This window comes from Onychomys torridus, chromosome 3, assembly GCF_903995425.1.
Source record: "Onychomys torridus chromosome 3, mOncTor1.1, whole genome shotgun sequence".
Classification (NCBI taxonomy): Eukaryota; Metazoa; Chordata; class Mammalia; order Rodentia; family Cricetidae; genus Onychomys; species Onychomys torridus.
The window spans coordinates 135,961,570-135,983,173 of record NC_050445.1 but is presented as its reverse complement, the minus strand read 5'-3'; the positions used below and the strand labels follow the sequence as shown (position 1 = coordinate 135,983,173).

Here is a 21,604-nt window from a genome sequence, read left to right as displayed (position 1 = left end):
ATTTTCCAGCTCCTTTGGTAATCACATATCTCCAAAACATCTGAGTTTCCCCTTGGATCCAGAAGGTCTACTTCTCTCAGTGCCCCATATAAAAACAGTTTCCCAGTCAGACATAGGGGCTGGGATGAAGCCCAGTTATCAGTGTTTGCCTAACATAGAAGAAACCTGGGTTCCGCCCCCAGCACCACATTAAAACTGGGCATGGTGGTGCACACCTGTTGTAATCCTAGCATTTGGGAGGTAGAGATGAGAGGACCAGAGGTCTAAGGTCATCCTCAGCTGCATATTTTAAGGCCAGCCTGGGATACATGAGTCTGGTTTTTGTTTTGTTTTATGCCAATCCTGGTGATAAACATCTTTAATCCCAGCAGTAGGGAGGCAAGCAGATTTCTAGGTTAGCTTGCTCTGCAAAGCAAGTTCCAGGACACCCAGGCTTACAGAGTAAGACATTACTTCAACAAAAAGATAAATAAATAAAAATAAAACCACAGTCTTTCCATCAAATGCAATGGCCCATGCCTGTAGTCCCAGGCCTCAGGAGGCTGAAGCTGGGAAATGGACAGTTTGAGGTCAGCCTGGGCTATATGTAGCAAGATTTTTGTCTCACAGAATCAAAGCAAACAAAATGCAGTTACCCCAAATGAAGAATTCATGTATAAAGGGTAGTTAAAACAGACTTCCTTAAGTTGGGGATTTAGTTCAGTGGTAGAGCGCTTGCCTAGCAAGTGCAAGGCCCTGGGTTCGGTTCCTCAGCTCTGGAAAAAAAAAAAAAAAAAAGCCTTCCTTGCCAAATATGATGGCACACACCATTAATAACATTACTCAAGAGGCAGAGGTAGGCAGATCTCCGAGTTGGAAGCTTGCCTGGTCTTTATAACTAGTTCAAGACAGCCAGGGCTTTAAAAACAAAAATCCATCCTTGAATGAGAATGTAGGTATGTGATGGAGTGCTCACCTACCAAGTATAAGGCCCTGGATTCCACCCCCAGTATCACCTTCCCCCAAACCATTCCATGCTGTACTGGGTGAGTGGAAACGTGCTAGCTTTAAAACACTTGCTGGGCAGTTAGTCTTAACATCACTGAGACCTGGAACCCTTCATGTCATACACTGGTCCAAATTCTAGAACCTTATAAGCATAAACATAACGAGTGGAAAATCATGTACCAAGAAACTATCACACACAGAGTTACGGAAGCTATCAAACAAAGTGTCCTTAAGCAATGCATATGAAGTAAATATAAATCGTAAATGCATTTTGTTATCATCCCAAGATAATTAATTATATGTGAACCAAAAACAGACAGACAATGAACCCTACATCTGGGACATTTCTGGTCTTAGTATTTTATAGAAGCGACATTCAGCCCATTGTTGCAATAGAGGCTTACGAGGTCACAGCTCAGCGGCTATGGTAGATGGCATCTTGTCCTGCCTGATGTGGGAGGTAGCTCAGCAAACACTTATCCCTCTGCCTGCCTCTCAGAAGCACCACTGGCTTTGGAGGGTAGCTGTGCACAGAAGTCGCTTTGCTGGGCCAGTGCCTGGGAAGTTTTCTCTTCCACTGACAGCTTCAATGCTTGCACTCTTGGGATCAGAAAGTAGCTGTGACAGGTAAAAAAAAGTGTGAGTTCGCCGGGCGGCGGTGGTGATGCACGTCTTTAATCCCAGCACTCGGGAGGCAGAGCCAGGCGGATCTCTGTGAGTTCGAGGCCAGCCTGGTCTACAGAGCGAGTTCCAGGACAGGCACCAGAACTACACAGAGAGACCTTGTCTCAACCCTTCCCCCCAAATGTGAGCTCATCAGGCAGCTCATGTGGCAGATAAGTGCAGACTAAACAGGAACAGAGGGAGCCGGTCCACACCACAGTTAACAATGGAGGGCCTCTGCCTTGAGCCCTCTCCTCCCAAGAACACAGAGGAACACTGGCCACCTGCGTGGTGAAGAAGTCCCAGGCAGTGAGTGACCGTCTTTTATTACAGGACTGTAGGCCAAGATGCTGCCCCGTGTGGGCTGCTGTTGGCTCTGTGGTTCAGATAGCTAAGCAGGACCCCTATGTAGGCAGCTTAGCCCAAAACAAGAAAGGGGGTGAACTGATGTCCAAGTTGATTCTTTACTGTATGTGACCAGCCCAGCACAGCTGGTCACTGGAGCCTAGCTGCAGCTTGTTACTGATGGCTTTTGATTTTGTTTTGCTTTGATAGGGAATCTTTTATTTTAATTTTATCTCTCACACACACACACACACACACACACCATATTACCCACACTGTCTCCCAAGATTGCATAGTCTCAAGGTAATCCTCCTGCCCAGCCTCCCAAGCATCTGGGACCAGAAACCCATGGTAGCACACATGGCTGTCTCTGCAGGTTTGTATTCCAGAGGAGACAGAGCCCAGGAGCCAGGCTGCATTCTATGACCACACCGTGGTTCTCTTCTAGAATGATCACACTTCAGATGGCTTGATCTGTAAATCCCAGTGTATGAGGAGGCATGAGAGAATACCGTACATTTCCTACTGGAGCTGGGAGAGAATGGAAATGGAGTCCCTTCTGACGGAACAGGGAGGAAGCGAAACTGAGGTGTAGGTCCCATTGAGGCCTTGCAATGATGGAGGCGTGGTGAGTTCAGGCATCCAGCTTCTCTGGTGCCTGTGACCAGTGTCACCCTGGATAGAGTCTAGACTATGCTGTTAGCCAGGTAGCTTTTTCTGCAGGAGTTCCTGCCCTTAACATCTCTCCAGACACCTGGTAGTTCAGACCATGTGGATACACATTCAGAGGGCCTTGGAGCGGCTAGCTCATGGTTTTGAAAGAAAAGTCTCAGCCCAGATCTCCAGCAAGTTTTGATAAAAAGGAACAGAGGGTGTTGGAGATGGGTCTCGTTGGCAGGAGAATGCTTTCTATTGACCAGACTCTGAGTTCAATCTTTAGCACCAAAACAGAAAAAAGAAATGAGACTTACTTGAATGGCAAAGTAGCAGGCCAGTGTATCACAGACGGACCAATCTTTTCAGGCCAGTGTATCACAGACGGACCAATCTTTTCAAAGCACAGGGCCACTTCTTAACATGGTTCCAGCTGACATCCTGAGTCAGCCGTCCCTCCTAGAAGCTGTGTGACACTGTATTCCATCAGAAAGCAGGCTCCTCTGGTGCAGCGACCCAGTGTGCTGGCTGTGACACTGCTTGCTGGGGGTGGAGCGGCATCTGTGAAGATGGATAGAGTTGCTGGATGGATGAACAGATCCCGGCATTACTTTAGGTGGAGCAGGATGACACCAAGGAAGACCTGTCTTGGTTCCCTGTACCTTGTCCCTATATCTCATCAAACTCAGCTTTTATTGAGGTTTTCCCAGCAGAAAAAAAAAGTTAAAACATAAAATAGAACAGTTACCAAAGCACAGAAGGGGAGAGAGATAAGGTAGAGACACTAGGTCACCAGTACCCATGAGGCCGGAGGGACTGGCCAAGTGTTCTACAGCCAGGATGTCACCATGGTTTACACCACATTATCTCATTGGAAAGTAACTGGAAGAGAAGGGTCCAAAAGGTCCCCACACACAGGCTAAATGTTTGAGATGGTAGAAATTACTCATTGTTTATAGTGTGGAGAGATCATACTGTACCCCATAAATAGGTGCAGTTGTTAATGGTGTATTGGTGAAGTTTAACTAGAAGGAAAAGGAATTGGGAAAGGGGGCCAGAAATGAACTCAAGACGGAGGAAGAGAAAGCCTCCAGATGTCTTGTGTGGTACCCGCAGGTGCCCCTGTGGCCCTGGGAACAGCACACTGAAGCCTGTCTGCAGCCCCGCACTCCGTGTGAATCAGACAGCCACAATTAAAAGATTCTGGCAGCTCTTGCACATCAGCTGAGAGCAGGTTGTCCTGTAAGCAAGGCTGCTTGGGGGATGATGGATGGTACTCCTGTGGGCAGTGACTGTTCCAAAACAGAGCCTCAGGTCAGGCCCAGGGCCTTTTTCCTATTTAGGATGCAACCAGATCCTGGGAGCTCTTTCTTTTGGTATGCATGAGGCTGTAATTGGCCTCCTTGTGACCCGAGATCAGCTTGTCCTGACTTAGAGACAGCCTTGGAACTGATTCCAGGCCTTTCATTACACTTCTCGTGCGAAGTCCCTGCGTGGTGGCCACTCTTAGGAAGAGTGATGTGGAGGGCAGGTGGCCAGCTCTCCTGACAAGGAAGGTTCTGCCTTACCTTCTGGGGTCAGCCCCTGCCAGCTTGTTTAGAGATCCAGTCTCAGCGTGTGACTCGGGCACTCCTGGCCCAGGCAGTCCTCCTGCCTCAGCCTAACTGGCTGGCAAGCTGTGAAGTGTTTTAAATGCCAGTGTTGCCTGCTGGTGACTTTCATCCCTTGTCTCCTGCAGTTCCTTCTTCCAGGGGCTTATATGTGTTGATGGGAGGGGATGTTCTAGTCTCAAGATGATGTCACCACCACCACAAAGGCCTACACCACTCTTCTGTGTTCCTCGCATCTGCCTGTCTGATAGCTCCTGGGTCAGTGAGTCAGGACAGAGAATCAAGGATGTTCATCTCCTTGATTCATGACACTGTGCTTGCTAAGGCACTCAAGGCTGTGAGCTGGAAATGTGCATCCCACTTTGGCATTCTGAGAGTGTTGGGTACCTACCGTACACTCTGAATGTCATCTTGCCTTTGGGAAAACTGAGCCTCCATGAAACCTAATACTTGGGATTCCCCGCCTAAGAAGTCCCTTGCCTCGGGTGAGCTAGATAGAACTCTGTGCTCGGCACTGGGCAGAGACAGCGCCCCTCCCTCCATCTTATTGTTTCTGGGTGGGTGGATGAGTTGGTTGGTTGATTTTGAGGCAGGGTCTCTGGCCCAAGCCAGCCTGCACTCCCTATAAAGGCAAGAATTACCTTGAATTTCTGGTCTGCTACCACACCTGGTTTCTCTGCTGTTTGGACTGAACCCTGGGGCCTCATGAATGCTCAGCAAGCGGTCTTCCAGCTGAGCTGCATTCCCAGCCCTTTACTTCTCCCTGACTTTGTCCTTTGTTTTTGTTTATTTTGCTTTGTGTTTTGTTTTTTTCTGGTTTTTTTGTTGTTGTTTTGTTTTGTTTTGTTTTGTTTTGTTTTGTTTTGTTTTGAGGCAGGGTCTCACTATGTAGCCTGGTTGGCCTTGAACTCACAGAGCTCTGCCTGCCTCTGCTTTCCAAGTGCTGGGATTAAAGGCCTGCACTGTAACACCCAGCTTCACCTTCATTTTTGTTTGATGGTTCTGCTTTTGAGAGAGGGTCTTGCTGTGTAGCCCGAGCTCAGTGCTCCTGCCTCGGCCTCCTGGGTGCTGGGATTATAAGTGCCAGCCACGACGTCAGGCCTTCACCCTTACTTTTGCAAACTCTCCAGTAAGATACTTGGGGTTAGCAGAGCGTTCGCTCTTCCTCTGGCGCCCGAGGTGTGAGTGGTCAGAACAGTTCCGACTCTGGCCTGCTTCTTTTTGTTGTTCGTAGCTTCCTCCCCAGAGCCTCGGGCTCTGGGCTTGGAGTGCCAAGTTCTGGTGCTTGATGATCCATTCATCTGCAGTTTGGATACTCTCAAGAGAAATAACAGCGGGCAGGGGACAGAATGCCTGCCATGCCAGACTCTGGCTTCTCTGTTTCTAGACGTTGTCTCGTATAAAGAACCAGAGGGCGACAATACAGTGAAGCCTCAAAAGGGAGGGATGACTGGGACTCTCCAAGTCCAGGGACAGCATGGCGGTCACTTGAATTACTGCTGTCCTCCTAAAGTTCAAGCCTTAGTCCCACCGCCACAAGCTGTGTGACCTCAGGCACCGAGGTGTCTGCAGACTTCAGTTACTCAGTTTACAAAGTGAGGTGCCAGCCCTGCAGAGTGTTTTACTAAAGCCAGTTGACTACATAGTCCTTCAGCAGACCTGAATACCCAGGACACGACGCTGCTGCCTTAGATACTCTCATGGCTCCACGAGCATGCGTCTGTTGTAGTACTTCATAACGTACACCTGACATGCTGTCCACAAGTCTATGGAAGAATGGAAAGGGTTTTCATCCGCCATCTTTCCTGAGGTTCTAAGAGTTCCCAGCACACCACAAATGTGACTTTGCTTTGCTTCTCCAGTGTCTCCACATGGATGTCTGCTCACTCCACCTTGAACTTGCTGGGGTTAGAACAGATGAACTGGGGTTAGAACAGAGGGTTAGTTTGTCTTCCCCTCTAGAAGAAATACTGGTGTTGTTCCATATTAGTTCCTGGGAGGCTTATTCCATGTAAGAGCAGTTGTCAGGCTCATGCTGAGAAAGTACCACTGAGTGTGGTCAGAGAGTCCTCGGCTTGCTTGCCGGTGTTTATCATGCGAAGCCGGGGGGGGGGGGGGGGGGGGTGTTGATGAGGAAAGAAAGATCGGATGAAGCAGCGCCTGGGAGCCTGTGCCCTCCTGAGGCCTGGGCAGCCAGCTTTGCTCTGGAGAATGAATGGGATCTACTTGCCTAGCTGCTGCCCATCTCTTGTAGTCTGTGCACGTAGCTCCCCGACACCCGCATGAGCCGTGTGTGTAGCTTATACTTTCAAGGCTGTAAACTTAGTGAAAATGGAGCAGGGTATTTAAAGTGATGCGCTCTCTCTCTCCGAGGGTGAGCAGACTAGTAGAGGTAAACGCAGGGATGTGTGGTCAGATCCCATCAGAACACTCTTGCCTGGATTAGCAAACTTAGCGTCAGATCTTGCTCCTCAGTAAAGATTCTCTGGTCCCCTTGGATGCTGCTACTGTAGGAGAACCTAGAGAGTGCAGCAGACGTGCTGACCGAACCCTGTACCTGCCTGTATTTGTAGAAAAACCCTCCCGTGCCGTGGCAAAAGAGTTGAAAACACAGGCTGGGGCTGTAGGTCAGTTTTTGCCCATCATGCATGAGGCCCTGCGTTCAATCCCCAGTATCAACTGAACCAGCTAGGGTGGCACATGCCTCTAATCCCCGCACTTGGGAGACAGGAGGATCATCCTTGGCTGTAGTGAATTTGAGGCTAGCCTGGGCTAGAGACCCTGTCTCAGAAAAAAAAAAAAAAAAAAAAAAGCTGTACACAACGGAAGTGCCAGCCCTCAAAGCATTTCCTGTACAGCTAGTCAGGATACCAGAGCTGCTCAACTGTTTCAGGTCTGCCTGAGAAGACACCTGTCATCCCCAATTGGGTTGGTGTGGGACTGCATGCAAAACCTCCGGTATTATCTGTTGGCACTTAGAACCGCAGGAACCTGTGGTCATTCCTGACCCTCTCTCACCTGGGCTCTGTCTTTGCTGTTTGAAAACAAAACAGAATACCAACTTCATTTATTATTGTTGTGTGTATGTGCGGCGTGGGGGATGTGCCACGATGCACATACAGAGGGCAGAGGACAGCTTCATGGAATCGGTCCTCTCCTTCCACCTCTGCCTGTGTTCTGGATGGAATTCACGTCATCAGGATGCTGTGAAGAGTGCTTTACCCGCTTTGCCAGCCTGCTCCTGCCTTTTCTTTTGTATCTTAAAGCACAAGTGTGTGTGCATCTAGCCCAGGCTGCCACCTCTCCCTTCTGTCTCTATTGGGTGACCGAGTTTATGGTCCAGGGTGAAGTGGAGATCAACTCCTGGGTGTGACCGCGCACCACAGGGATGCACCAACGTTACTGGGCATCGGGTATGTGTTTTCATCCGTATTTGCAGAATGCTGCCTTGTGGGAGAAGAAGGTGCTAGCTGATATGCTGGGGTCCAGAGTTGGCACCCTCACATCCATACCAGCCATAGGAAGCAGGCATCATCCTGTCCACAGACCAGGGTATGACTTTGAGAAGATTGCAGTTTTTCTAAGATCTTTCTTCCGTGTTCACCTCTATAGAGGCAGTGGGACCTGGGAGAATGGAGCCTAAAAATGAGGCCGACTAAAATCTCATGCAATAGCCAACTTTATTCAGAGCATCAGACGATTTATACTCTGAGGGTTAAGAAAAGTCACATAAGTAAGTTCTCATGAGTTCAAACTGTATACCATCACAAGGTCAAATTGCACATAGGAAACACAGGAAAAACACATACGATTTTCCATAGAAGCATATAAACAATAACAGTAGCCAGTTGTGAGGAGTGATCGGAAGTAAACTCACTTCTACCTCTTACCCTTGAGAGGGGCACACACGAAGACACATTCTAAGAACAATTCCTTGTTTTGAAGAAACTAAGGTCACAAGACTCTTGTCTTGTTTCTTGGCATTTTCTCACAAGCATTCAGAATTCTTCTTGCATGACTCCATTATTGGACCATGTTCCGACACTGCCAGTCCCTGGTGGAGTCAGGGTCAGACCTGGGTTTATCTGGGTGTACCTGTGTGGTGTCATGGTACAGCAGGCACACTGTGGAATAAACAAGGGGCCTCTGACCAGGGCTGGGTGGGCAAAGAGTGTCAGAGAGGAACCGTGGTAGTTAAGAAATGAGACAGGGCACCTGCTGTAGATTGAAGGCAACTAAAGACAGGGAGGCTTTATATGTAATGTTTGAAGTTCTCAAAACACTGTTGAGTATATGGTGTTACTCAAAAATACTTAGAAGCAAGATATGCCAGAGGAATGACAGCATTCCAAAAGGACTTGCTGGTGACCCCAGTCATTCTAACTGACAAACAGAGACCACTGACAGAGGCTCCGGTCCCTGAGTGAAAGAGTGTTGGGGGCAGAGCACTGTGTGATTCCCAAGTCTCACCTCAGCTGAACGTTCACAGGGAAAGTGTACTTGTGTGCTGCTAAGGTGATAGGCACACCTGCCCCACACCCGCCCCACACTGCCAAGCCTGACTCCATTCTCCGCTGAACAGCCGTGTGGAGGGCTCAGCACCACCTTTGTGGCCTGCTTTGCTCTACAGAATCTTTACCATATGCGTGGCGGCAGGACACAGGCAGATGCTATGTAGCCTGCAGGTCTGCAGGACACCTTAGCAGAGTGCTGCCAGACTTCAATCCATCTTGGAGTGGGCCACTAGAAGTACAACACCCTCTCTGTGAATCTCTTAATTCACTGGTGATGAGACCCACCAGAAGGCCCTGCACAGACCCTTTCCCCCAAACCAGTCACTGTCACCTGTTAGGTGGCAACTTTCCATCCTGACTTGACAGGAAGTAGATGAGGGTGTGTGGTCTCTGTGCTTCCTACTTGGGGAAGTGTTGCCCTACCTCCCAGCCTCATTTCCCACCCTCAGGCCAGTCCACAGCCCTTCGGCTTTCAGTCACCCATGTTCTGACTTCCCGGAGGACTATGTATCTTTTCTGAGAAATGGGTTATGGCTGTCCAATGGTCAACGTTCCCTTTCATCCAGCACCAGCTCCCGTCATCCACTGCTGGAGTTCCGCGTCTGCGCTTCATCCTCAAAGCTTGCCTGTTTGCCTTTCCTACAGGTTCCAGCATGAATGGCCTGGAGGAACCCAGCATTGCCAAGAGGCTGAGAGGCACCCCTGAGAGGATCGAGCTGGAGAACTACCGCCCATCTGTGAGGCAGGTAGAGGAGCTGGAGGAGGTGCCCGAAGAGACACAGGCCGAGCATAACCTGAGCAGTGTACTAGACAAGGGCACCGAAGAGGATGCGGCCAGCAGGTCAGCCCATGCCCATGGTTTGCCTGGCTACCGGGGGTCCCTGGGGCAGTGGGTCTCTGGATTCAGCTGGCAGCAAAAGAGCTTGATGGGCTAGGGGATTTGAACCAGTTTGATTGGGTTGGAATCGTGGGGTTTTTTTGCTTCTCGGCTGTGAAGTAGGCAAGTCCTTCTGTTTCTTCATCTATGACATAATACCACTAGTGTCTTCCTCAGAATCAGCGTGAAGGTTAAGGAAAAGATAGGAACACTGTTTAAAACAGTCCTTAGCATGTCTAAGCATTTGGAGTTTCCTCCGTATGCTGCTGACCATGTATGTGTTCCTGAGAGGCACAGATGGGGGCCATGCGTGTTGTCCCCTGGTAGGGGAGGAAACTGATGTAACTGAGACAGGACCCGAAATTCCAGCTCAGACTTCCTAGGTCCAGGCCCTGAGTCGTTCCTGTTCTCCCTGCCTCCCTGCGATATGTTCTCCCTACAGCCTCAAGGTCAGACACCGTTGCTGTGTGACCCTGTAAGTCTACAGCAGTGTAGGTAGCCTTCACTAGGTGGAGCAGGGTTGGAAAGGGTCACAATCTGTAAGATGTCCTGAATGCAGCCCGCTCCCCTAACACTTGGTGACTCCTTGGAAAGGTAACAGAAACAGTAAGTCACGATCGTGATCCACCAGCGGTTGCTTCCAAGTGCGTTTAGCTGACTAGTGTCTTCAGGACCAAGCATGCATCCTCTTACCCAGCAGTTGAACCTGTATATGATGCTTTCGTGGCCCAGAGTCTTTTGTGTCAGTAGAGGTGGGAGAGAACAGGATGACGAGGAGGGCAGAGTCCATATAAGCCAGACTCTTTCACAGGCTCCTATGACAGAGCTGAGACCCCAGATCCAGAATGTTGAGTTAGAGGTAATGAGCAGATATATGGTGCTAGATAAGGCAGCCTCTCTTTAACAGCCCAAGACTGTCTCCCAGAATGCATTTCTGAGCAGAGATCTTTCAGCTGCATCCTAGCAGAAAGATCTGGGACGAGCACTATGAGGAACTGTTGGGCTGGCCCCACAGACAGCTCCCCTGCACACTCAAGAGACAGCCCCTTGTTGGCACAGTTCTAGAGTCTTCACTGACCTCTGGCCACAGTCATATAACTGTAGTACATCCAGAGTGCCTGTAGGGACACCCCCCCACTCCTGCCCTCGGGTGCAGGAGAGCCATCTTGTTCTTATTGCCAGCCCCACAGCTCTGCCAAGCACATTGATAAGCCCTTGAGCAGAGCAGGTGGCTTAACCTTGGGATAAGTGGGGGTCAAATATGAAATCAGCATCTGTCTAATACAAAATGCCTGTTTAAAGTCTATTAAGGAGGGGGGGCACAGAGGAGCTTAGGTATGGTGTGATTCGGTGGGAGCACCTTTACCTTGCATGTTCAAAACGTGGCTTCTATCTTTGACAGTGTGAACATAAAGATGAAAGATCTTTTATAAAAATGGAAAAAAAATCATAATAAACCCATATCAAATGCTTCATGAAGTGAGGGACCTCAGAGCAGGAGTTACGGATTTTGCCTCACTTCCCTAGGAAGTGGTAGGTGCCTGAAACAGATGTGTTCTATCCATCTTCCCTATAGCACCAAGTTCAGGTTCAGTCAGCTACATTTGCAGCTTTCAGCCTCCTTAGTGAGGTTAGCCTTGATCGTGAGAACTGACCTCTTTTAAAAATCACCTTATTGCTGGGCGGTGGTGGTGCACACCTTTGTGTTTTTGAGGCCCACCTGGACTACAGAGTGAGTTCCAGGAAAGGCTCAAAGCTACACAGAGAAACCCTACCTCGGAAAAAAAAGAAAGAAAGAAAGAAAAGAAAAGAAAAAAAAAATCATCTTGTCCAAGCTGAGAATAGTGGTACATGCCTGTAATCTTAGAGGCGAGGAGATCAAGAGTTCAAGGCCAGTTTGGTTTACCTGAGAAGGAAGAATGAATGAGTGAATGAATGCGTAAGTGCATGCATGAATGAATTTTCCAGTCCAGCCCAGGAGCTTGTTCTCCCCCAATTCAGAGAGATTCCATGGCTGTGGAATCAGACCTATACCAAGTCCAGCTCTACCACCCACTGACTGCAGGCAAACCACTTGTGCCGTGTGCCTCAGTTTCCCCATCTGAAAAGGCCATTGTGTGTCCTGAGTTTATCATGAATGAATGCCAGGCACCCAGTGGTCACCAGGCTGGTGTCAGCAGTAACTGTCACTACTCACACATCCCATTACAGCTCAGCAACCCTCTCTCGTGGAGTACGCCAGGGATGCAGGTGGTTTCCATCACCAGGGGGGTTAAGAGCCAGAACCTGATTGGTTCAAGCTTACACTGCCCTGGGTACTGCTTATCTGCATCTCTGTATCATAGCTACCTATGTAAAAGGTAGCTGGGCCGAGAGGCCATTCTGCTGTTCTGGGAAGGTCACTCATTCATTCATTCATTCATTCTTCCTTCTCATGTAACCCAAGTTGGCCTCGAACTCTTGATCTTCCTGACTGAGAACCTTCCTTTTAACAGTAAGGCTGGTATCAGGAGACAAGCTTTGGAAACTGGTTTGCAGGGTGTCTGAGGTCTGCAGGGTCAGCAGACATCCTGGGAGATTTTTATAATCACCTCTGTGATTTAGTTCACATGGTGCCTGCAGGTGCTAAACCTCGTCATAGACCCGGGACAAGGTCTCATCCATCAGCTTTCTAAGTTCTCCTTGCAGACTTCTGGAAGTCTCCATGAGGCTGTGTGTGTGTGTGTGTGTGTGTGTGTGTGTGTGTGTGTGTGTGTGTGTGTGTGTGTGTTGGGGGATGTAGATGAGGGAGAACTGACCCCATGTTTAGGAAGGTGGCCTGTGTACAGCCCAGCTACTGTGTCCCTTACTGCCTGCTCTCCATTACCTCTAAAGAATACTCAGAGGCTGAAGAGAGGACTCAGTGGTTGAGAACACTTGTTGCTTTTGCAGAGGACCCAAGTTCGATTCCCAGCACCCACCTGGTGGCTCACAGCCTTCTGTAACTCCAGTTCCAGGGGATCTGACACCCTCTCCTGATCTCTGAAGGCACCAGGCATGCATGTGGTACACAGACATACAAAACGTTCATACACATAAGAAACTGATAAATCTAAAAAATGAAGTCGGTGAGCCCCTGGAATAAACCGGTGACTTTCGCAGATGCGACAGTCGAGTTTCAGGGGACTCACCAAGGTTGATGTCACCAGCAGAGCAACAAGAGAAGTCACTCTAAGCAGACCGGGAATGAACAGGAGTCTCTGTCTGCCCCTTTCTTCCAGCTTCAGCCCCTTTTCCAACAGAGGCAGTAAGGAATGCCAGCCCTGGCAGATGCGCATGCGCGATTTCCAGTGGGTGAATGTAGAGAACAATGTGTGCCTTCTCTAGCCCCCTGCCTGGCAGCAGAGTGTTGTCAGGGTCACTGAAACCCAGGGATGTGTCAGAGCAGACTGGAATCGCTGACTAGCAGCTTAACCTGAGTCAAAGCCATTTGTTTCCTGTTTCCCTCCAGTCACAATGGGAAGGAGCTGAGGATGTAGTTCAGTCAGTGGAGTGCTCGCCTAACATACACGGAGCCCTGGATTGAATCCCCAGCACAGGAGCATATGGTTTTGTGCTCTTGTAATCCTGGTATTCAGGAGGTGGAGGTGGAAAGATGGGAAGTTCGAGGTCATCCTTGCTACATAGCAAATTTGAGGTCAGCCTGTACTACATGAAGTCCAGAAGAAGGAAAGAGAAGGAGGAAGAGAGGGGACCCTAGGGAGCTTGACCTAGAACTCCATAAGATCCATCTTGGAGCCATGTGCCTGGACCAAATTCATGGGGAATAGCACCCTGGCAGCTGCTGGCACTGAATCACACTGTGGGGTTCTGGGGGAAGAACTGAAGAGCCTGGGCACACTGCTGAAGTCCTGATTCCCTTCTGTCTTCATTAGGCATGCTCAGCTGGAAGACCGGCTGTGCTGAAGAGCAGCCACGGGGCCAAGGGAGGGAGTCCAGAGGGAATGCCTGAAATAGGAAAGACCGCTGACCATTGAAGCGCCCTGGGCTTCAGGGATTGAACCCGTGGCTCATGCATGCTAGGCGAGCACTCTGTACTGAATTATACACCCAGTCCTCATTTTTTTAACCTTATTTTGAGATGGGGTCTCACTCATTGGCCTAGGCCATTTAAATTCACTATGTAACCCAGGCGGGCCTTGAACCCGTTACTCTCCCACTCCAGCCTCCCACCCATTTTCCAGGCCCAGCTGGGAAGGTGGTGATTAGACACCTGGTCCCCATCTTCTTAGGGGACTGTATCCCTTCACTAGAGGGAAGTAAGTTGGATGCTTTTGTTGAATTTTTTCCTCTGTATGGATCTTCCTCACCTAAAATGTGTCCATTGCAGTAGTCCACTGAGGGTACTCCAGCTCAGCAGGCTAAGACCTGAGGTTCAGGTGCCTGCGTCAACAGGGGGGGTCTAAAGCGAGCCTTGAGGCTGAGGGTGTAGTTCAATGTGCAGTACATGCAGGCATGCTCGAGGCCCCAGATTTACACCTTGAGTCTTGGGCTGCCCTCATGGCCCTATGGTCCTCTGATAGAAGTAGCTGGAAAGATGTTTGTTCTGGCTCAGCGGGTTTCTCTCTGTCCTCTCTGCAGTTAGGGAGGCTGCTATGCAGGAGCAAATAGACATGCCTCTTGCAAATGCTTCTGCTCACAGCTGGTAGAGGAAAGTTAGGACTGACCTTTCCACGCCTGCTGTCATGCTCTCTCACACCCCTGCGCTGTCATAAAACTATCTGGAGGGCCACGGATCGCCATCATGGGCTTCCTAGTCATCATCACAGAGAGATGTGTTCATCACCCGAATTATGCCCGGTACAGCCATCCTAATAACATGACACGGTGAGGTCAGGCTGCACTCGGGCCCCTCCCTTGAGCATCCAGGCACGGTCCCTCCCAGCCTGTCTAGACAAGCCACTGGGCACACTGAACTAGTGAAAACACCTAAGTGGAGAGACATGAGCAGTAGAAATAACGGTGGGGAATGTTCAGAAGTCAGGTGCCATGCTTTGCATGCTGTCCTTTTATTTCCCTCTTTTCTTGTGGTTGGGGTTTGTTTGTTTGTTTGTTTGTTTGTTTTTTCAGGCATAGTCTCACTCTGTAGCCATGGCTGGCCTGGAACTTGTGCAAACCAGGCTAGCCTCCAACATGCAGTGACCCTCACCTCTGCTTCCCAAGTTCCAGCATTACAGGCATGCACCACCACACCTGGCCAGATGTTCACACTTTAAGCCACCTCCTCCCGGGTCTCTTCCACACCACCCCCCCAACACACCCCTTACGGCATGGGAGGGCTTTCCTGGGTCACCTTTGCCATCCCCAGTGGGCAGTGAGCACGGTGCACAGAGACTCAGTCTACTTCAGCTGAGGGAGTGTGTCTATTGGCTGAGCTATAGCGGGTCTCAGGGTGTTCTTTAAGTGATCCATGGCCGTACACACCTATAACCCCGTCACTGAAGAGGACTGAGGATTCAGGTCAGCCTGGACTATATGATGGGACCCGTCTCAAGGAAAAAAAAAAAAAGAATTCATGAATGAATGGCTGAGTGATTGTGGAAGTGAATTAACAGTGTGAGAGTAGTGAGTCCCTGGGGTTGGGGATTTAGCTCAGTGATAGAGCACTTGCCTAGTAAGCACAAGGCCCTGGGTTCAGTCCTCAGCTCCAGAAAAAAAAAAAAAAAAAGAATAGTGAGTCCGAGATCCCTAGCCTTCACCACATAACTGTTAGGCAGGCATCACGTGGCCTACCTGCTGAGGACCACAGCTCCATGAAGCTCAGCCACTTGAGAAGGACTCAGAACCTTCTAGAAGCTGTCGTGCTCATGGCTAGGGTCCGTGACAGTGGAGGAAGGGTCCTTAATGACCAACTAGGGGGAACAGAGGCAGAGTGGAAGGGAGTGTTCACAGCCTGCAATAGAGATGTCAGCGTGCCCCTGTGAGACGTTAACCAGCAGACAAGAGGGATGCATTCTCCTCACACGTACAGGAGTTTACTAGAAGCACCAGGAGGCTCAGCTGCTTGAGAGGGACTCAGAACTTTCTGGAAGCTATCATGCTTATGGCTAGGGCCTATTCACAGTGTGGGGAAAGACGCATAGGTTTAGGACTCTGGCCAAGGAAAGACTGTCTCATGGAGAGTCCAGGAAGCTTCTGTTTGTTCTGCTCCTGTGGAGTAGGGACAGCATTCCTGTGCTGTTTCTACATGTGATGTCACATTCGCTCAGACCTGGACCTTTGGAGCTTTTATTTGGACTCCATTATGTACATAGTAATTTTTGATAGTCCATGTGGTCAATCTAGTCTTCAGGTCAACCTAAGGCCCCCTTTCCCTGGGGGAAAAAAAGTCTTTTGGCTTTTTTCCTAGAGTACTGGTCCCTATGTTCCGACTGAGCGTGACCAGATGTCACCCTAGACCCCCCATCAGACAGAGCTCAGGAAGCGAGCACCATTGCCCGCATTCCCGCCTGGCTTCGGTTCCCGTGTACAAAGGGGCTCTGGGAGTGAATTTTGTCTTTGCAGAAGTTGTTGGATGTAACACCGCTCTCAGCCCAAGCCGAGCTGGCCTCGTGCTGTGACGGGAACAGATGAGAACGAGGGTGACCTCAGGAGCTGGGGCCTTTGGTACAGTCCCTACCATACCTGTGCTGGATGTGGGGCCTTCGCTACCCTTCGCCTGTGTGGCGTGCTGCACAGAGGGTTTCACCTTGAACACACACACACTGACTTCTGCCTGCCGGTTCAGCCTCTTGGGGCTTCTTCCCCATCTCTACCCACCCATGGTTCTCACGGGAATCTTCTAGCCAATTTGCATAGAGTCTAATTGAGTTCTCCAGCCAAACAACGGCACGCAAGGATCTTCTCTCCGATTTTGGTGTGCCATGAGTAGCCAGTGTCCCACAAGCCAGGTTGCTCCTTGGGCGGGTCTGTCATCCTGCCCCGTTAGTGCGTTCCTTCCTGTTCTTTCCCTGGCTGGGAAGGGTACCAGCCTAGCCTGCTTCCTCTTCCTTGCTTTATTGCGAACTACTCCTTGTGGCAGTGGCTTTGAACCTTCCTCTCCACATGTCGCCATCCCCTCACTCAGGCTCTGTGGTTACTTCTCCTCAGCAGTTCCGAGTCGGAGATGGAGGAGGAGGAAGAGGAGGATGAGGACGATCAGCTCCCCACCTCCGATCTGGGCGGGGTTCCCTGGAAGGAGGCAGTAAGGATTCATGCCCTCCTGAAGGGAAGGAGTGAAGAGGAGCTAGAGGCCTCCAAGAACTTCGAGCCTGAGGAAGATGAGGAAGAGGAGGAGGAATATGAAGAGGAGGAGGAGGAGGAAGAATATGACGAAGAGGAAGAGGAGGAGTCCAGTGAAGGTCAGAATCGTCTCTAGTCCTGACCTCATCCCCACTCCTATCCTCTGGGCTGTGTTTCTGGTATGTTTGTAAGAGGTACCGTGGACGTTAGAGTCTGGATGCTCCATCAGGACCTGAGGTTTTCTGGCCCTCGCTCCTTCCAGACCTTAGGTAGGATGCAGTGTCTGGTAGACTGAGAAAATGTCTCCTGTCTACATTCGTATTTTTAACTGGAGTGGGAGGCAAGGCTCATCTGAGGACTATGTCCACATTAGGTGACTTCCATTTTTCATTTTGTCTTTTATCTCTTTTATCCCCTTCGGTTTCATGCAGAGAACTTTACTTTAGTAAGACAAAGTTAGCTCCTTTGAGGCATCACCTCTTGTGCTGGAGAGCAGGCGTCTGTGATCTTGGGTGCACACTAGACTGGCTCCAGCCACGTAGTCAGTAACCGTCGGGGCCTGGGGAGTATGTTCAGTCTTTGAGTTTCCTCTCATTCCAGTTGCTTCTGAAACTCCTCTTGCATTGGGCTTGAGATTTTTCTCTTCTGCCCCTTGCCTGGCTGTGACCTTAAGACATAAGGAACTTGGCTGGGTAGAGGGCATCCTCTTTTCCTGGCTGCAGAGGGTCTGTGGATGGTAAGGAAGGAGCCAGGACTGTGGAGATCTGACTCTCCAAGGAGAGCCATGCTCACTTCCCAGGGGACCCAGAGCCAAAGGGAGGATCAAGCACTTGTTCCTCTAGCCCTGCATTGGAGTTAGGGAGTTAGGGGTTGGATTCCTGACAGCGTGGACGGACACAGAGAACTAGCTCTCAGTGGCAACACTGCCTCCTACTCAGCTCTGCTTGTCCTTGGATTCTGTGTGCTCGCTGCCCAGGACCATCTCAGTGTGCTCGGGGTCAGTAGGACACTGGTGATGTTTAGGCATCTTCCCTAGAGAGCATCATCTCTCACCCTCCTGCACTGACTCCACTGAAGGCCAGAGTGGGTTCTAGGCAGATGCACTCAGTTCCAGGAGACACAAGAAGGAATGTGCTGGAAAGAGACTGGACTAGCCAGAGCATGGTTTTTCTGTTCCGTCACGTCTGCCTCACCATGCTGGCGAGTTTCCGTGTGCTCACACTCATCAGAGTGAGTCCATCCCCTTCACGGCTCCCACAGGGAAGGGTACTCTGTTCACATCATTTGAGATGCCATTATTTCTATGTGAGGATGATGAATACTTAGCAGCTTTTAGTCCCAACACGACTCTTGGGAGAGTTGGCACACCTTCCCTTCGGGAAAACTTGACTTCCCTGGGTATTCCTTTGTCCCCAGCCTGCCTTGCCTCTTTGGGGCAGCACACCTGGATGCCTGTGTGGACAGTGACAGGACACTCTTGCGTGCAGCTGGGATAACTCTGCTCTCTGTTCTCTTTCCTCCATTCCCTTCTCCTCTTATCCCCCTGTGGGGCTCTTGGTGCTGTCCATGGGTGTCTGGCTCCCCCTGCTGTAGAAGGGGAGTATTGCCCCTGGGACAGAGAACTCCTGCAAGGCCAGTGGCTCCAGCATCTCTCAAAAGAAGAAGAAATGGGTACAAGTGAAGGTACCCGCTTTGCCCCCTGCCCATCTCCACCCCAGCTCCCAAGCAGCCATCTAAAATGCACCTCCAAGAGCAGGTCCCACATGGAAAGGTCTTTTTCGTAAAGCTGCTCTCAAAGGCTTTGGGCATGCCTGGCTGGCCACCTGGCCCCGACAACCTCCACAGACAAAGCACAGACTAGCACATGAGTCATCAGATTCCCAGCAGACCAGGAACAGGGTCTGTGGAATGGGGCCACACCTCTGTCCCTGCAGCTTTTGCTCTGAGTTCCCTTTATCCAGTTAAACCTCGCTGCCTGGCCCCATCTCTCAGTCTCACCTCAGGGTCTCCATGCTGCTGATGCCTTCCCAACACACACACACACACACACACACACACACACACACACACACACACACACACACCACGAGGCTGCATGTGTTGGCCGAAGGCAGAGCCGTGCTCAGAAAAAAAGGCTCAACTCTTCCCTCTGTTGCTTAGAAGCCAAAGAAAGGACCAGAGGACCAGCCTTTTTCTCTGCCTCACCCTCCCTGGTCCTGACACACCTAAGCTGTCAGTGACTTTGCCGTGAAACAGCCCTCGCCAGCACCATCTGGGCAGATTGTCTTTGGGGATGGGCTGTGAGTCTCTGGAGACCAGTAAGAGTCTGGGGGCCAACTCTACATCACTGTACAATTTATTGTCCACGCTTGTGCTTTGCGCCAAGTCACATCCTCATTCCTTTGTTACAGAGTTGTCCTGGTAGTGGCGGTATCCAATTAAGGGTGTCAGGGACAGGGAGCATATACTCCCAGAAGGAAGCTGGCTTCTGGCAGAAGCCCCAGCGTCCTTCACATCGGTGGCACCTGCTCTTACTGCCTGAATAGCTTGGACTCCCTGCCTCAGTACCCACCCCCATGCTCCTTAGTTACTGGCTGTCCCTTTATCTTAACCCTACTGTGTGGCATGATCCAAGCACTAATGAGAAGTCCTGCAGGGTAAGGGCTGCATGTGAATTGCCCAGGCTCTGCCAGCGAGAGCATATGAAGGAGCCCTGGTGAGTGTTGATCTCATGCCCAGAGGGCTCGGAGGGGCTTCCGGTGGGGTTTGTAAGAAAGGAGGGGCTTTCCCCACAGTAGGGCAGGGGTATTGGCCTCACTTCCTGTCTGAATGCTGGAGTTCAGGACTTCACAGGACAGATCTCTGCTTCCTCTCCTAACGGCCATCCCCACCCTCCAATGCTGACCACCTGCCCCATGTCAGCACCACAGTGCCAGCATGCAGCATGTGGTCTCTGGCCAAAGAACATTTTCTCTCCAGCATCAGCTTTACTGCAGAGGGTAAAAACTAAAATCCCAGCAAAGCACATATCTGTCCTGGTTAGTTGGCTGGCTCCAGGCAGAGTGGCACCATCCTCACCCACCTGTGAAAGCCAGGAAGGGTGCTCTTGAGCTCATGCTGTGCTAGCTAACAGCTGAGTCCTTGCGCCCCTGCAGTGGTGGTCTTAAAAGGTGAGGGTCATTTGCCCTGTTCCATCCTGGGCAGTGTGGGCCTCAAATTCATTCCATGATGGAAGGGGAAAATTCCTTCTGCATTTGGAGGTGGAGTGTGTGAATCTCACTGAACCAAGAAGTGTATATGAAGCCCAAAATGACTAAATCAAACCAAATTAATAGAACGTGTGTGTGTGTGTGTGTGTGTGTGTGTGTGTGTGTGTGTGTGTGTGTGTACACCTCTTTCTGATTCAAACTGGTCTTGGCAAACACTGTAATTCTTTCTTTCCTTTCCTGTGGTGTCTCACCCCCTCCTTCCCTTCACTGTCCACTTTTCCCTCTGTCCTCCCTGTCTTCTCCTTCCTGGGGACCTGGCATCCTAGCCGGGAACAACAGGCTGCAGCAGATCATAACCGCAGCGGATCCCTTGGCGATCCAGGCTGATGTGCACTGGACACACATCCGTGAGAGAGAGGCGGAGGAGAGGATGCTCCCAACCTCTGAGTCCTCCACTTCTAGAGGTAACTGCTTTGAGCCCCAGAGTCCGGGGTGCATCCTGAGCACCCATTCCTAGACCCTCCCACGGCTGCAGAGGCCCTGTCTGCTGGGGGACCACTGTCCTTGGCTCTCATTCAAAGATACGTAAAGTTGTCTGTGAGTTATGAGCTTGCCGGTTCTCTCTACTGATGCGAAATAGAAAAGTGAACCTGATTCAGAAGACCCTAGACTTTGCTGTCCTGTGTTTCTCAGCAGGACATTCTTTAGCCCTCTCCAGAGTGTGTTGGCAGAGTGGGTGTCGCCTGGGTGTGTGGCAGGACCAGAGAAGGGGGCGTATTTAGAGGTGCAAGTAAGGAGAGGTGCATCTGGGGGACTTCTGGGGTCTCTGTGCCACTGTCAACTCCAAGTTCTAGGTGAAGGGGTCTGTGTTTCCCACTAAGGGGAAAATGTGTTTTATTCTGGCTTCTTTCTTGTTTGTTTGTTTGTTTGTTTGTTTGTTTGTTTGAAAGAAACAGGGTCTTACTATGTATCCCTGGCTAGCCTGGAACTTGCTGTGTAGACCTGGCTGGCCTCAGATTCACAGAGACACACCCTTTTCTGCCTTCTAAGTACTAGGATTAAAGATGTGCACCGCTGTACCTGACCCTCTCCGACCCCCCTTTTCTTTCTGTTCTTTCTTTCTTCCTTTCTTATTTTTTGGACAGTCTCACCAAGCTAGCCAGGCTGGCCTTGAACTCAAGATCCTCCTGCCTCAGCCTCCAGAGTGGCTGGCACCACCATGTCTTGCCTCTGGCTTCTTCTAGGGAGTAGCTATAAAAAGAAAGCAAAGCCCGTTTAGAGGGGTGGTGACTGTATGCTGTTCTCTTTGGTCATCTTTCTTCCATGTAGGGACCCTTGGTGGCATCACCATTTCTGGCTCAGGTGGTGCCACCCAGGGCTACTCGTCCTGTAAGGCTCTAGAAGATCACTGTGTCCATGGGAAGCGTGGGCCTTCGTGTGACGTTTCAGTCCTCTAGGACATCAAGATGAACCGCATGATGGGGA

At 50.4% G+C, this 21,604-nt stretch overlaps 1 protein-coding gene across 8 annotated transcripts in view; it reads left to right on the top strand.

Annotated features, from left to right (window-relative positions):
* The window catches only part of Mical3 (microtubule associated monooxygenase, calponin and LIM domain containing 3), a 205,026-nt gene that overhangs the window by 147,284 nt on the left and 36,138 nt on the right, over positions 1 to 21,604 (top strand). For all 8 annotated transcript variants that reach the window (XM_036180675.1, XM_036180668.1, XM_036180672.1 and 5 more), the window contains 3 exons: positions 9,419 to 9,614; positions 16,779 to 17,029; positions 20,446 to 20,583. In XM_036180675.1, the coding sequence (XP_036036568.1) occupies positions 9,419 to 9,614; positions 16,779 to 17,029; positions 20,446 to 20,583 (585 nt within the window). The remainder of the gene's footprint in view (positions 1 to 9,418; positions 9,615 to 16,778; positions 17,030 to 20,445; positions 20,584 to 21,604) is intronic.